Source organism: Arachis ipaensis, chromosome B5 (genome assembly GCF_059453495.1).
Source record: "Arachis ipaensis isolate K30076 ecotype BB chromosome B5, ASM5945349v1, whole genome shotgun sequence".
Taxonomy (NCBI): Eukaryota; Viridiplantae; Streptophyta; class Magnoliopsida; order Fabales; family Fabaceae; genus Arachis; species Arachis ipaensis.
The window spans coordinates 22,849,498-22,864,957 of record NC_142440.1 but is presented as its reverse complement, the minus strand read 5'-3'; the positions used below and the strand labels follow the sequence as shown (position 1 = coordinate 22,864,957).

The window sequence follows — 15,460 nt, the reverse complement described above, 5'->3', positions numbered from 1 at the left end:
CGCCATTTGTGTTTGACACAAAGTGCCTGCAGGCGTTTGAAACGCTGAAAGCTAAGCTGGTCACAGCACCAGTCATTTCTGCACCAGACTGGACATTACCATTTGAGCTAATGTGTGATGCCAGTGATCATGCCATTGGTGCAGTATTGGGACAGAGGCATGACAAGCTTCTGCATGTCATTTATTATGCCAGTCGCGTTCTAAATGATGCCCAGAAAAATTACACAACCACAGAAAAAGAACTGCTTGCAGTGGTTTACGCCATTGACAAGTTCAGATCATACTTAGTAGGATCAAAAGTGATTGTGTATACTGACCATGCTGCTCTTAAATATCTACTCACAAAGCAGGATTCAAAACCCAGGCTCATCAGATGGGTATTGCTTCTGCAAGAGTTTGATATAGAAATAAGAGACAGAAAAGGGACAGAGAACCAAGTGGCTGATCATCTGTCCCGGATAGAGCCAGTGGAAGGGACGCCCCTCCCTTCTCTTGAGATCTCTGAAACGTTTCCTGATGAGCATTTATTCGCCATTCAGGAAGCACCATGGTTTGCCGATATTGCAAACTATAAAGCTGCAAGGTTCATACCCAAGGAGTACAACAGGATACAAAAGAAGAAATTAATTACTGATGCAAAGTACTACTTGTGGGATGAACCTTATCTCTTTAAGAGATGTGCAGACGGAATTATCCGTAGGTGTGTGCCTAGAGAAGAAGCACAGAGGATCCTATGGCATTGCCATGGATCACAATATGGAGGCCATTTCGGAGGTGAGCGAACCGCCACCAAGGTCCTCCAATGTGGCTTCTATTAGCCCACACTCTATAAAGATTCCCGAGAGTTTGTACGTAATTGCGACAGTTGCCAAAGAGCTGGTAATCTGCCTCATGGTTACGCCATGCCTCAACAAGGAATCTTAGAGATTGAGTTGTTTGACGTATGGGGAATTGACTTCATGGGACCTTTCCCACCATCATATTCAAACACTTATATTCTGGTGGCAGTTGACTATGTATCAAAATGGGTTGAGGCTATTGCCACACCCACCAATGATACTAAAACAGTGCTGAAGTTCCTCCAGAAACATATCTTTAGCAGGTTTGGTGTCCCTAGAGTGCTAATCAGTGATGGGGGCACTCACTTCTGCAATAAACAGCTTTACTCTGCTATGGTTCGGTATGGAATTCGCCACAAGGTGGCCACTCCATATCATCCACAAACCAATGGGCAAGCTGAAGTCTCTAACAGAGAATTAAAGAGAATCCTGGAACGGACAGTAAATACCCGTAGAAAGGATTGGGCACGGAGCTTGGATGATGCTCTGTGGGCTTACAGAACAGCATTCAAGATCCCTATAGGGACCTCTCCATACCAACTCGTGTATGGTAAGGCATGTCACCTGCCCGTGGAACTGGAACATAAGGCCTACTGGGCAACCAGATTCCTAAACTTTGATGCCAAATTAGCAGGAGAAAAACGATTGCTCCAGCTAAATGAGCTAGAGGAATTCAGATTCACAGCTTTCGAAAATGCCAAACTTTATAAAGAAAAATAAAAAAATGGCATGACAGAAAGCTGTCATCTAGAATCTTTGAACCAAGACAGAAGGTTCTGTTATTTAACTCTAGACTCAGGCTATTCCCCGGAAAACTGAAATCCCGGTGGAGGGGACCATACGTGATTACAAGTGTATCACCATATGGTTATGTGGAGCTTCAAGATATTGATTCTGATAAGAAGTTCATTGTCAATGGACAGAGAATCAAGCATTATCTTGAAGGCAACATCGAGCAAGAATGCTCAAGGCTGAAGCTAGATTAAAAGCTCAGCAAGGTCCAGCTAAAGACAATAAAGAAGCGCTTGCTGGGAGGCAACCCAGCCATGGGGCAACAATCCTCTAAGCATTTTGCCCTATTTCTATTGTTATTTCTATTTGTTTATATAGAGTTCATTGACAACAAGGTAAATAATCATTTACAGAAGACCTCGGCACACAAAATAGAGTAAAAGAGCTCAATGGCAAGAAAACGCCAGTAAAGGGGCATTTTGGGCGTTCAGCGCCCAAAATGGGCATCCACTGGGCGCTGAACGCCAGTAATGGTAGCAATCTGGGCGTTCAACGCCAGAAATGGCCACCTACTGGGCGTTGAACGCCAGTAATGGCAGCAACTGGGCACTGAACGCCCAGGAGATCAGCATTTGGGTGCTGAACGCCCAAAACAAGCAGTGTTTGGGCGTTCAAACGCCAGGAAGACAGGGAGGAGCCAAATCCAGTTATCCCACACGTATTTCCATTTTAATTTCAAATTTTATGCTTCAATGCATGATTTTTACATAAACATATCAAGAACCCTGATTTCTAAAATCCTTAATTTCTAAAAATCCATCTTTCCAAATTCAATCCAACTCTTTTCAAAATCTTTTCTGAAAACAAATCTATCTTTTTCACTCAAAAATCTTTTCAACTAATCCATATCTTTTTCAAATATCCATATTATCTTTTTCAAAATTCAGAGTTATCTTTTTCAAAAATCTATCATATCTTTTCAAAATTAAACTCTATCTTCTATCTTATCTTTTTCAACTCAATCTTTTTATCTTATCTCTTCCAATTTTTCGAAAACCCACCCCCACCCCTTTAAAATTGGGTTCGGCCTCCCCCCTCCTCCATCAACAAGTGCACCTCGATCTCCTTCTATCCCTCTCCTTTCTTTTCTTTTGCTTGAGGACAAGCAAACCTCTAAGTTTGGTGTGATTATCCGAGATCACTAAGATCATGGCTCCCAAAGGAAAACAATCCACTCCAAGAGGCAAGAAAGAGAGCGTTCCAAAACCACTTTGGAATCAAGGGAAGTTCTTATCTAAAGAACATTCAGACCATTATCTTAAAGTAATGGGTCTGAGATCAGTGATCCCGGAAGTTAGATTCGATCTGAAAGAAGACGAATATCCGGAGATCCAGGAGCAAATTCGAATCAGGAACTGGGAAGTCCTAGCTAATCCTGAAACGAAAGTAGGAAGGAACATGGTCCAGGAGTTCTATGCTAATATGTGGCAGACTGACAAGCAAAGACTATCTGGAACAGCCTGCTACGAATTTCGGACCATGGTCAGGGGAAAGATTGTTCATACCACCCCTGACAAGATCAGAGAGATATTAAAGCTACCTCAGCTAAAGGATGATCCAGACTCCTTCAACAGGAGGATGATGAGAGTAGACATTGGCCTGGATAAGATCCTAGAGGACATATGTATCCCTGGAGCCAGGTGGACCACCAACACAAAGGGCGTCCCAAATCAACTCAAGAGAGAGGATCTCAAACCAGTTGCCAGAGGATGGCTGGACTTCATTGGGCGTTCTCTGTTGCCCACTAGCAACCGTTCTGAAGTCACAAGTTAAAAGAGCAGTGATGATTCATTGCATCATGACGGGGAAGGAAGTGGAGGTTCATCAGCTGATTTCCACTGAACTCTACAAGATAGCTAATAAAAATTCAAGAGAGGCCAGGTTGGCTTATCCAAGCGTGATTTCTCTGCTCTGCAAGGACGCTGGAGTCAAGATGGGAATAACTGAATATATCCTAATTGAAAAGTCAATCACCAAAGCATCAATGGAGAGACAACAAGCACAGGAGGATCATATCAAGAAGAGAGCACAGGAATTCCTCCCAGAGATTCCTCAAGCGGAATATTGGGAATATCTTGAGACGTCTGTCACCAAGATACAGGAAGCTATGGAGCAAATAATAAAACAACAGAAGGAACACAGTCAAATGCTGACCCATATGTTTAAAGAACAAGAGGAGCAGGGACGTGACTTAAGGGAACTGAAGTGCCAAAAGTCTTCTGTAATACCAAGCCTCCCAAGGATCAGAGGAACCCCCATACCCCCAGAATAAAGGTTGTTAATTTCCAATTTCTGCCTTAACTCTGTGACAGTGTCCTTATAAAAGTTTACCTTAGAAGTCATATAATAGTAATTAGTATCTATTTGATTTTATCTCCAATTAAGCTATAGTTTATTTTTCTCATCATCATTAAACATGAATAAAATAGTAGATCTTTTGAATAAGAAGCAATAAAATTTCGAGTTTAATAAAAGAAATTCTAATTGGTTAAATGTGGTGGCAATACTTTCTGTCTTCTGAATGAATGCTTGAACAGTGCATATGTCTTTTGAATTTGTTGTTTAAGACTGTTAAATATGTTGGCTCTTGAAAGAATGATGAACATGAGACATGTTATTGATAATCTGAAAATCATAAAAATGATTCTTGAAGCAAGAAAAAGCAGCAAAGAACAAAGCTTGCAAAAAAAAAAAAAGCAAGCAGAAAAAGCCAAAAGCTCTTAAAACCAAAAGGCAAGGGCAAATAAAAAGGATCCCAAGGCTTTGAGCATCAGTGGATAGGAGGGCCTAAAGGACTAAAATCCTGGTCTAAGCGGCTAAACCAAGCTGTCCCTAACCATGTGCTTGTGGCGTGCAGGTGTCAAGTGAAAACTTGAGACTGAGCGGTTAAAGTCAAGGTCCAAAACAAAAAGAAGAGTGTGCTTAAGAACTCTGGACACCTCTAATTGGGGACTTTAGCAAAGCTGAGTCACAATCTGAAAAGGTTCACCCAGTTATGTGTCTGTGGCATTTATGTATCCGGTAGTAATACTGGAAAACAAAGTGCTTAGGGCCACGGCCAAGACTCATAAAGAAGCTGTGTTCAAGAATCATCACACTAAACTAAGAGAATCAATAACACTATCTGAATTCTGAGTTCCTATAGATGCCAATCACTCTGAGCTTCAATGGATAAAGTGAGATGCCAAAACTGTTCAGAAGCAAAAAGCTACTAGTCCCGCTCATCTAATTAGGATCTGAGCTTCAATCAAAAACTCTGAGATATTATTGCTTCTCAACCTATTAGTCTTCTATTTTATTTGTCTAGTTGCTTGAGGACAAGCAACAGTTTAAGTTTGGTGTTGTGATGAGCGGATATTTTATACGCTTTTTGGGGATAATTTCATATAGTTTTGAGTATGTTTTAGTTAGTTGTTAGTCTATTTCTATTAGTTTTTAGAAAAAATTCATATTTCTGGACTTTACTATGAGTTGTGTGTTTTTCTGTAATTTCAGGTATTTTTCTGGCTGAAATTGAAGGAGCTGAGCAAAAATCTGATTCAGGCTGAAAAAGGACTGCTGATGCTGTTGGATTCTGACCTCCCTGCACTCAAAGTGGATTTTCTGGAGCTACAGAACTCGAAATGGCATGCTTCCAATTGTGTTGGAAAGTAGACATCCAGGGCTTTCCAGAAATATATAATAGTCCATACTTTGCACAAGAATAGATGACGTAAACTGGCGTTCAACGCCAGTCCTCTGCCCAATTCTGGCGTCCAGCGCCAGAAAAGGATCAAAAGCTGGAGTTGAACGCCCAAACTGGCATAAAAACTGGCGTTCAACTCCACAAATGGCCTCTGCACGTGAATTGCTTAAGTCTCAGCCCCAGCACACACCAAGTGGGCCCCAGAAGTGGATCTCTGCATCATCCATCATAGTTTATCCAATTTTTGTAAACCTAGGCTACTAGTTTAGTATTTAAACAACTTTTAGAGACTTATTTTGTATCTCATGACATTTCAGATCTAAACTTTGTATTCTCTGACGGCATGAGTCTCTAAACCCCATTGTTGGGGGTGAGGAGCTCTGCTGTGTCTCGGTGAATTAATACAAGTGTTTCTGTTTTCCATTCAAACACGCTTGCTCCTATCTAAGATGTTCATTCGTGCTTAACTGTGATGGAGGTGATGAGCTGTGACACTCATCACCTTCCTCAAATCATGAACGTGTGCCTGACAACCACCTCCGTTCTATATACGATTGAATGAATATCTCTTAGATTCCTTAATCAGAATCTCCGTGGTGTAAGCTAGAACTGATGGCAGCATTCATGAGAATCCGGAAAGTCTAAACCTTGTCTGTGGTATTCCGAGTAGGATTCAAGGATTGAATGACTGTGACGAGCTTCAAACTCTTGAAGGCTGGGCGTTAGTGACAGACGCAAAAGGATAGTAAATCCTATTCCAACCGGATCGAGAACCAACCGGTGATTAGTCGTGCTGTGACAGAGCGCGTGAGCGTAGTTTTCACTGGGAGGACGGAAGGTAGCCATTGACAACGGTGATCCACCAACACACAGCTTGCCATAGGAGGGCGTGCGTGCGTGAATCAGAAGACAGAGGAAAGTAGAGATTCAGAAGACAAAGCATCTCCAAAACCCCAACATATTCTCCATTACTGCACAACAAGTAATCTTTAATTTATGCTTTCTTGGTTATTCACAATTCAACTGATAAACATAATTGACTTCCTGACTAAGATTTACAAGATAACCATAGATTGCTTCAAACCAACAATCTCCGTGGGATTCGACCCTTACTCACGTGAGGTATTACTTGGACGACCCAGTGTACTTGCTGGTTAGTGGTACGCGTTGTGAAAAGTGTGATTCACAATTCGTGCACCACTGGTGCTGGGCGGCTTGGTAGAGATCGGCATGTATCTGGCATTTGGAGCAGTTTCTTACCAGCTGCATGGAGTCCCTGATAACCGAGGGCCAGAAGTACCCAGCCCGGATAACTTTCTGGGCTAGGGTTTTGCCTCCGATGTGATGGCCACAGCAGCCTTCATGGATTTCGCGGAGTATGTACTCCGTGTCCCCGAGCTCGACGCACTTGAGTAGGGGCTACGAGAATCCTCGTTTGTACAGTTGTCCTGTTACGACAATGTAGTTGGCGGCTTCCTTTTTTATCTGATTTGCTTCCTTAGAGTCCTCGGGTAGCACTCCATTGAGGAGGTATTGCAGGATAGGGGAGGTCCATGATTCTTGGTTGGAGGCCGGGAGGACGGTGTCGGTTGATACCGACAGCGATCTGACGACTTCTTGAATTAGCGACTGGTTACCTTGTCTTGGCTTGGTGCTGGCCAGTTTCGAGAGTAGGTCTGCCCCTGCATTTCGTTCCATGGGGACGTGTTGTATGGTTACACGATCGAATTCTTCTTTTATCTTGTTTACTTTGGTGAGGTACTGTTGGAGCAGGGGGTCTCGTGTCTGATAGTCTCCGTTGACTTGGGAACTAACTACCTGAGTCACTGCATACCTCCAAGATTTTTGCCCCGACCTCCTTGGCTAGAGTCAAGCCAGCCAAGAGAGCCTCGTACTCTGCTTGGTTGTTGGAGACTGGGAACTTGTATCGAACGGATGGTTCGATTACTATCCCATTTTGGCTTTCGAGTATCACTCTGGCTCCTCCGGAAGTGGTGTTGGATAAGCCGTCTACGTGTAGCTTCCAAGTTACGACGGCGGGGTTTCCTAGAGTCATATCAGCGATGAAGTCTGCCAGGGCCTGTGCCTTGATCACGGTCTGGGCTTCGAATGTTATTTGGAACTGGGATAGTTCGATGGACCATGCTAGCATTCTTCCCGCCAGGTCGGGCTTATGCAGGACTTGTCTGACCGCTTGATTGGTTCATAATGTAATGGGGTGAGCCTGGAAGTATTATCGAAGGTGTCGGGAAGCTGTGAGGAGTGCGAAGGAAATCTTCTCGAGGCGGGAGTAGCGTGATTCCGTGTCTTAGAAGACTTTGCTTACGAAGTATACGGGTCGCTGGACTTTGTTCTCGGTTTCCCGGACAAGTGCCGCGGCCAGTGCTTCTTCCGTTATGGATAGGTACAGGTAGAGGACCTCCTTTGTTTGGGGTTTGGCAAGAATGGGGGGTTCCGTCAGTATTTTCTTGAAATGTTGGAATGCTCTTTCCCATTCTGTATCCCATTTAAAGGGGGTTCCTTTCTTCATAAGTTTGAAGAAGGGGATCGCCTTCTGGGCTGACGTGCCAAGGAAGCGGGACAGGGAGGTCAATCAGCCAGTCAGTTTCTGGATGTCTTTGAGGTTTTTTAGGCTTTCCATTTCGAGGATGGCCCTACACTTCTCCGGGTTCACCTCTACCCTGCGCTATGTGATCATGAAGCCCAGAAATTTTCCTGCTTCCATTCCAAAGGGGCATTTTGCCGGGTTAAGGCGCATCCGGTGCTTCCTCAAGGTGTTCATGACGAGCTCAAGGTCATCTATGAGTTGCTCGCCGAAGTCAATTTTGGCGAGCATGTCATCTATGTAGACTTCTAGCTTGGTCCCGGACAAGCCTTGGAATATCTTGTTGACGAGCCTTTGGAAGGTGGCTCCAACGTTTTTCAGGCCGAAGGGAATGACTGTGTAACAGTACGTGCCGTTCGGGGGGATGAATGATGTTTGAGGGGATTAATGCCGTTTTCTCCTCGTCTGGTTGGTGCATGGGTATCTGGTTGTATTCGGAGTATGCGTCCATGAAGCTGAGGTATTGGTGACCAGATGCGGCGTCTACCAGCCCGTCAATATTTGGTAGGGAAAAGGTGTCTTTTGGACAAGCTTTGTTTAAGTCCGTGTAGTCGACGCACATTCGCCACTTTCCGTTAGCTTTTTTTACTAGCACGACATTGGCGAGCCAGGTCGCATAGGGTAGTTCCCTGATGAAGCCCGCTTCGAGGAGGGCTGTGACCTATTTCTTTACTTCGGCTGCTCTGTTGGGGGACATTTTTCGTCTCCTTTGTGTCACAGGCTTGGCCTTGGGATCTACGGCTAGCCGGTGGGACATTAGGTCGGGGTCAATTCCTGGCATGTCGGCGGGAGTGAATGCGAACAAGTCTCTGCTCCGTCTTAGGAGGCGTGAGAGGTCTTCCTTAAGGTCGTATGGAAGGTTCCTGTTGATGAAAGTGTATTCTTCTATGGTGTGTCCTATTTGTAGTTTCTCCATGTCCCCCTCTGGTTCCAGTCTAGGTTGTCTGTCTTGCCGGGCATCGAGGTCGGCTAAGAATATCCGGCCGCGTCGCGGGATCTCTCCCGTAGGGCTAGGCTGGTGTTGTCGCATTCTACTGCGATTTCCCGGTCTCCGTGGATTATTCCGATGGATCCGTCCTCTGCGGTAAACTTCATGAGGAGGAATTTTGTGAAGATAACGGCGGAGAGGTCGTTGATTGTTTTTCTTCCGAGGATGACGTTGTAGGCGGTGGAGTCTTTGAGGACCACGAACTCGGATAGGATTGTCTTCCTTTGGTTTTCCATCCCTATGGTGAGGGGAAGGACAATGGAACCGTCTGGTTTGAGGAAGTTGTCTCCGAGTCTGGTGACTCCCTTGCGGTGTGTCTGTAGATTGTCGTTGCGGAGTCCGAACTTGTCGAAGGCTCCTCTGAAAAGGATGTTAGAGTTTGCTCCTGTATCCACCAGTATTCTTCTGACTAGCCCAGTTCCAATCTTTGTCGAGATGACAAAGGGGGCGTCTTCCGCCAAGGTGCCGTGTTGGCAGTCCTCGGGGGAGGATGTTATCGCTTTACCAGTGGTGGCGGTTGGGGTTTGGTTTTTGACTGCCAAGACCTTGAGATCCTTCTTGAGTGCTAATTTCGATTTACTCGGGGTGTCTTTGCCTGTGATGACATTTACAATTATGGTCGGGTCTGTCTCTGGGCTTTCCCTGGGGGGCTTGTCTCTACGTCCTCGGGTTGCGCCCTTCTCTCTCTGGTGATCTGTCTCTTTCTGCTCGTTTTGGTTCCCTGATAATTTTGGTGAACTCGGGGAGTTTTCCGTCTCTTATTGCTTATTCGAGAGCATCTTTTAAGTCAAAACAGTCTTATGTCCTATATCCGTAACCTCGGTGGTAGTCGCAGTATATGGTTTTGTTGCCGCCGGTTCTTTCCTTAAGTTGTCGGGCCCTTCGGGAGGATACCTCGGTCTGTTATTTGGTGGTAGATCTCGGTGATCGGGGCCGTCAGGGGTGTGTAGTTAGAGAATTTTCTGGCTCTGGGAGGTCGGTTTATGTTCACCAGTTTAGAATGTTCCCTCTGGTTTTCTCTTGGTGGGGGGTTTATGTCGAGGTGCTTTGTTGCCGTGCTGGGTGTTGCCATGTTGCCGTTTATTGGCGGCTACGACTTGACTTACCTTTTCGTCGTTTATGTACTCCTTTGCAATGCCCTGGATCTCGTGCATGGTCCACATCGGTCTGGTGGTGAGGTGTTTCTGGAAGTCTTCGTTCATGAGTCCGTTGGTTAGGCAGAGGCTTGCAATTGAGTCAGTCAGTCCGTCGACCGTCAAGCACTCGTCATTGAATCGGTTAAAGTATTTTCTTGTGGACTCGTCTTGTCTCTGAGTGACTCCCAACAAGCTGATGAGATGTTTGGCTTTGGTGATTCTGGTGGTGAATTGGACCTTGAATTTTCGTGAGATGTCGTGGAAGCCAGTTATAGATTCGTTGGGCAGGGCGTTAAACCATTTAATCCCGGGTCTGGTTAGGGTTACCGGGAAGGCCCTGCATTGGACCGCGTCGGGGGCTCCTTCCAGGTTCATTCTGGCCTCGAAAGCTGTCAGGTGTTCCTGGGGGTCCTTGGTTCCGTCGTACTTCATGTCCGTGGGTTTGTCAAAACCCTTGGGGAGTTTTTCTCTCAGGATTCTTTCAATAAAAGGAGTAGCTCCCATGATCACGTGGTCGTTTCTTGTGCATTTGGGTTCTCGATGTCGTCGGTCGTCGTCCGTGTCGTGTCAATGACTCGGGTCGCGGGAGACGCTGCGGTCGTGCCTCTTGCCATGTCGCCGTTTGGGCGACTTGTCGTGTCTTCTGCCGTTTGCACCGTGCTGGTGTCCCTGGTCGCGGGAGGCGCTGCGATCATTTCTCCTGCCGTGTTGCCGTTCGGGCGACCTGGCATGTCTGGTTTCATGGCGGGATCTTGATCGGGAAGTCGCGTGGCTTCCGCTTTCAACGTGGTGTTTTTCCTTAGTTGGAACTCGTCCCTCGAGCTCTTGTACCTGGAGACAGAGATCTTGAATTATCTGGGCTCCCTTTTCTCCCAGGTTTTCGGCGACTGGTATTCGGGACCGTTCTCTTTATTTTGTGCCGGGGTCTGGCGAATAGTGCTTGCTATCCTTCCATGGGGTGTAGTCTCTTGGTGTTCGGGGGTTGGGTTCCTCGTTCGGGAGTTATCATGGTGGCTCGGGGATCGCTCCTCGAAGGCGTCCGCCATTGCATAACGATGTTGCAAGTCCCCACAGACGGCGCCAATGTACTGGATGCCTCTGGTACGGGTTGAGAGATGGATCGGAAATTTGTGGGTCGACGCGGATGCTGGATTATTTGACTGGAGCAATGGGGGGTGGTACCTGCAAAGACACTCTGACGCTCAAGTCAGAATGGATCTGAGAGGTATAAGGTGTGTAGAGTGAACGTCATACCTGAGGGGACAGGGGCTCCCCTTTATATAGGTGATGGTGATTATCTTATCTTATCTTATTTGGTTAAGATAAGGGAGGTATTTAAATTTAATTGTTGGTTAGAAGCTTTAGCAAGCCGGTTCTGGACTTTCTAAAAGGTCGAAGTGGGTCCGATCTAGATAACTGAATTCAGAAACCGTTTTGAGTGTGGGATCTGTGGGACGAATCCGTAACAGTAGTCTATGAATACATGCATCTTTTCAAGGCTAAAATCTATGGAGAAACAAATAATCAAATATGACTTTGAAATTAAATATGAACATGCTTATGATAGAGTAGAATGAAATGTATTAAGTAGTAAACTCTTTTACTAATCTAATTATTTAGTATATTTATGAGTTTGGTTTATGATAATATTAAAAGGAAAAAAGTTTTGAAGAATTTAATTTTGTTTAAGCAATAAAATTATGTTTTATCTGCTAACACGCATGCTAATTTTAAATCCGCGTACTTAATTATCCCAAGCTTCATTTTCATTGGGTGAAACCATTTTATTGATATTTATTTATTGTAAGTATTGTTTTTCCAAAGAACATGTCATGTAAGGAATAATCCCTTTTGTTAGACCCATTTTTTCTTCTTTTGGGGATCGAATATTCAAAAACAAATGCACGAGAATTGTCAAATTTTGAGGTAAGATTCACGTCCCATTTATTCTACAAGATAGTAAGTTGTATTGATTGGAAGCATTGGTCAAGAAACAACCCAACAATTATACAAATAATAAAGACTTAATAAAGACAATAAGTAAGGAACTAAACATAAAACGTCTAATTCTAAACGATCACATATTTAAAAAAAAAAATCACACACACAAAATTAAAAAGAATAAATATTTAGATTAATCTCTGAAATTTTATACTTGAGTCAAGTTTATCATTAAAATCTTTTTGATTCAATTTAGTCATCGATATTTTTTTGGTTGATCAAATTGTTTCCTGATAAATTTTTTTGTTAATAGACTATTAGAGAGTACTCAAATAAAATGGCGTTGTTTTACTCTTCAAGTGAACCCCACTAAAATCCCGTACTATTTGTACTTTGTTACATAATTTTTTAGGAATTATTGAAATAAAAATATTAAAAATATTTTTTTATAAAAATATTTTATATAAAAATATAATTTATTTATTTAATTATATTTTAAATAAAAATAATAATTTTATAATATATTAAAATTTAATCTTATAATTTATTATTTAAAAACAAAAAAAAATTATATATGAATAATTATAAAATTTTTATTAGAATATTTATTTAATTTTTTTTGTGCCTCCTTTATTACAAAATAGAAATACGTATTCCCACTTCTCACCATGACCATGCCCTATGATTTCTAAAAATTTTTAGTAATTAGTAGTATTAATTATATATATATATATATATATATATATATATATATATATATATATATATATATATATGTGTGTGTATTTAGTGTGTAGTGTGTTATGAACCATGAGCTGGAGGTTTAAATAGTAAAAAACATTACTAGAGTATTGCCATTACCAAATACCAAGGATTTCTTTTGGCCAGTCGGTTGTGTTTATTTATAAGAACGAAACATTAAAATAAGAATATAAAGATATAAATTTATATTTGACAGATAAGATATAAATAAAAATATTGTATTTAGAGATATTAAATTAGTATATTTTGTATTTATTTTGATAAAAAAAGACACAAAAAATATTAATAAAGGATAAAATTTATTTTTTATTTTTTTTAATGTTTTTGTTAATTTTTTATAAATATATTTTTTATTATTATATTTTTCTTCTTAAATTTTTTAAATGAAAAAAAATAAAAAAATTAAATTTTTATAATTTATTTTAATTTATTACCAAACAAAATATAAAAATACAAAATCTTGTGTTTTTATCCTTTGTGTCTTATTCTCAGTATCTTATTTTGTCCTATTTCTTAAAAACAAACGCACCTTTAATCACGGCCTGGGCGTTGCTAACTCTTTTTTTTATTTAAATTGAATAAATACATAGTACTCAACCCATTGTTTTAAAAAAAAGTAAAAATAAAAGCAATTTTTAAATATTTTTTATCAAAAATATCATTTATCATAATTAGTAATTATAATTTATATCATTAATTCTAATTTTTTAATTTTTAATTTTATTCTAAATCTTAATATTTTCTCCCAAAACTTAATTTTTTTTAAATTCTAAATTCTTCCCTAATTCTCATCACTCTGTTGGAAGAACTTTTAAAAATTACCATATTTTATTGCATTTTATGATTAATTTTAATTATACTTTTAATTAATTATATAAGATGTATACATATTATTAAGCTAATTTAAATTTGACATATAGAAATTAATGCGAAATTTTAAGAGTGTTGATTAATCCAAGGTAAAACATAAAATATACAAACAACTTTTGATATTCTTAAACTTAGTTACTATGTTCTTCTAATTTTCTCTAAGTGTGTATAAGGCTTATTTCCAACAACAATTTTCTCTTCAGTAGTATAATCGTTCCATCTAGTTTTTTTTTTTTTTTTTTTTTTCAGTCATTTGCATTTTAATTGAGTTTTTTTCATTGGCTCTTCTAGGAATTAGTTTTGGAGACATGCTATTTTGTGTAATTATAAAATAAAATAATATTAAAATTATATGTAATTTTTACTAGTATTTTCAATAATACAAAATAAAGGAGTAAAAACTAACAAATTAATAAAATTAGTATCGTAAGAATCAAACTTATTAAAATACTAATAAATGTCTAATCAAACAAAAAAAATCAAAAAAATAGTTAAAGTGTAATCGAAAAATAGTTAAAGATTAATTTATATTTTAATATTAATAAATATATCATTATAATTTATATTTTGTATATATACTATATCTCCATATCTTATAAAAAATTGAAATTTTTGTATTTACGTGTCTCGTATTATATCGTATCATGTACTGTGTCAATATCTGTGTATTATAATTTAAAACATAAATGTTAAACCTTAAATTCTAAACTATAAATCATAAATCATCTAAATCCTAAATCATACTTTGAATTCTAAAATTTTGAATTTTAAATTCTAAATCACAAACCGTAAATTTTAAATACTAAATTTTAAAATTTAAATCTAAACTATTGGTATAAAATATAACAAATAAAGAGTTATAATTCATTTAATTAACAAAGAGTGTAACACTTTTTATTTAATAAAACATATTTTTTTTTGGTGACTTTAATAAAACACATTTAAGAATGGGGCTTGGCACAAACAAATCAAATGGAACGAGGGCCAAATTACACAATTCTACCAAATTAAAAAACGTTACCTGAATCTCTCAAAAGGGAGCCCCATTCGAATTAGCCAAACCAACACTAATTCGAATTAGGCCAATTTGAACTAGTAGTGATGTTTGTAATTTGAATTTGGCCAATTCGAATTATGCATGCATGTAGCCTTAGGGTAGTTCAAATTAGGGTGATTCAAATTATGCATGCAAGGACGTCCCTAATAATTCGAATGAGTCTGTTTCGAATTATATATATATATATATATATATATATATATATATATATATATATATATAATTCGAAATTGATTGCTTCGAATTATCAAGCCCCGACATGTATAAATATGGTGTGAACGTGAATTCCTCTCATTAGAATGAAACACAATGGCTAGTGAGGAGAGTATTTTAGTGTTGGTACACTATAGAGGGTCGATTAAGAAAAAAAACACGTTCTGATATTAAGTTTACTGATAAGGATACCCTCAGTGTTTTTCTGAAACCTACATGCAACAAGCTTCGCTTGACTTCCTGAATTCTAAATAAGTTGCACCCCACTATCTTCACTACTCAGACTCTTCTACTTATTTGTAATCATTACCCAAATTAAAAATTCTTCCGTCGAATCTCTATAAACTAATAAATCACTAATACAACAACTCTATTTAACTTAACAACTTTAAATAATGACTAGCGTTATAATAAACAAAAAAATGACACATGAAATATTTTCGAAAACAATGTGCTCACTAACCTCTTCATTGATGACACCAGCTATATGAGTCACTCCATCCAGACCATAAAGCCGGTCCGGATTATCCTTCATCAGCAGAATATTCGAATGTTGAACACTTCCTTGCAGT

At 39.9% G+C, this 15,460-nt stretch overlaps 1 protein-coding gene across 1 annotated transcript; it reads right to left on the bottom strand.

Annotated features, from left to right (window-relative positions):
* Positions 1 to 8,890: 8,890 nt before the first annotated feature.
* LOC148563592 (uncharacterized) lies at positions 8,891 to 10,549 on the bottom strand. The gene is made up of 2 exons (XM_088486866.1): positions 10,016 to 10,549; positions 8,891 to 9,664 (listed from the first exon to the last, which is right to left on the bottom strand). Exons 1-2 carry the CDS (start codon positions 10,547 to 10,549, stop codon positions 8,891 to 8,893), a joined length of 1,308 nt encoding a protein of 435 aa, XP_088342992.1.
* Positions 10,550 to 15,460: the final 4,911 nt, after the last annotated feature.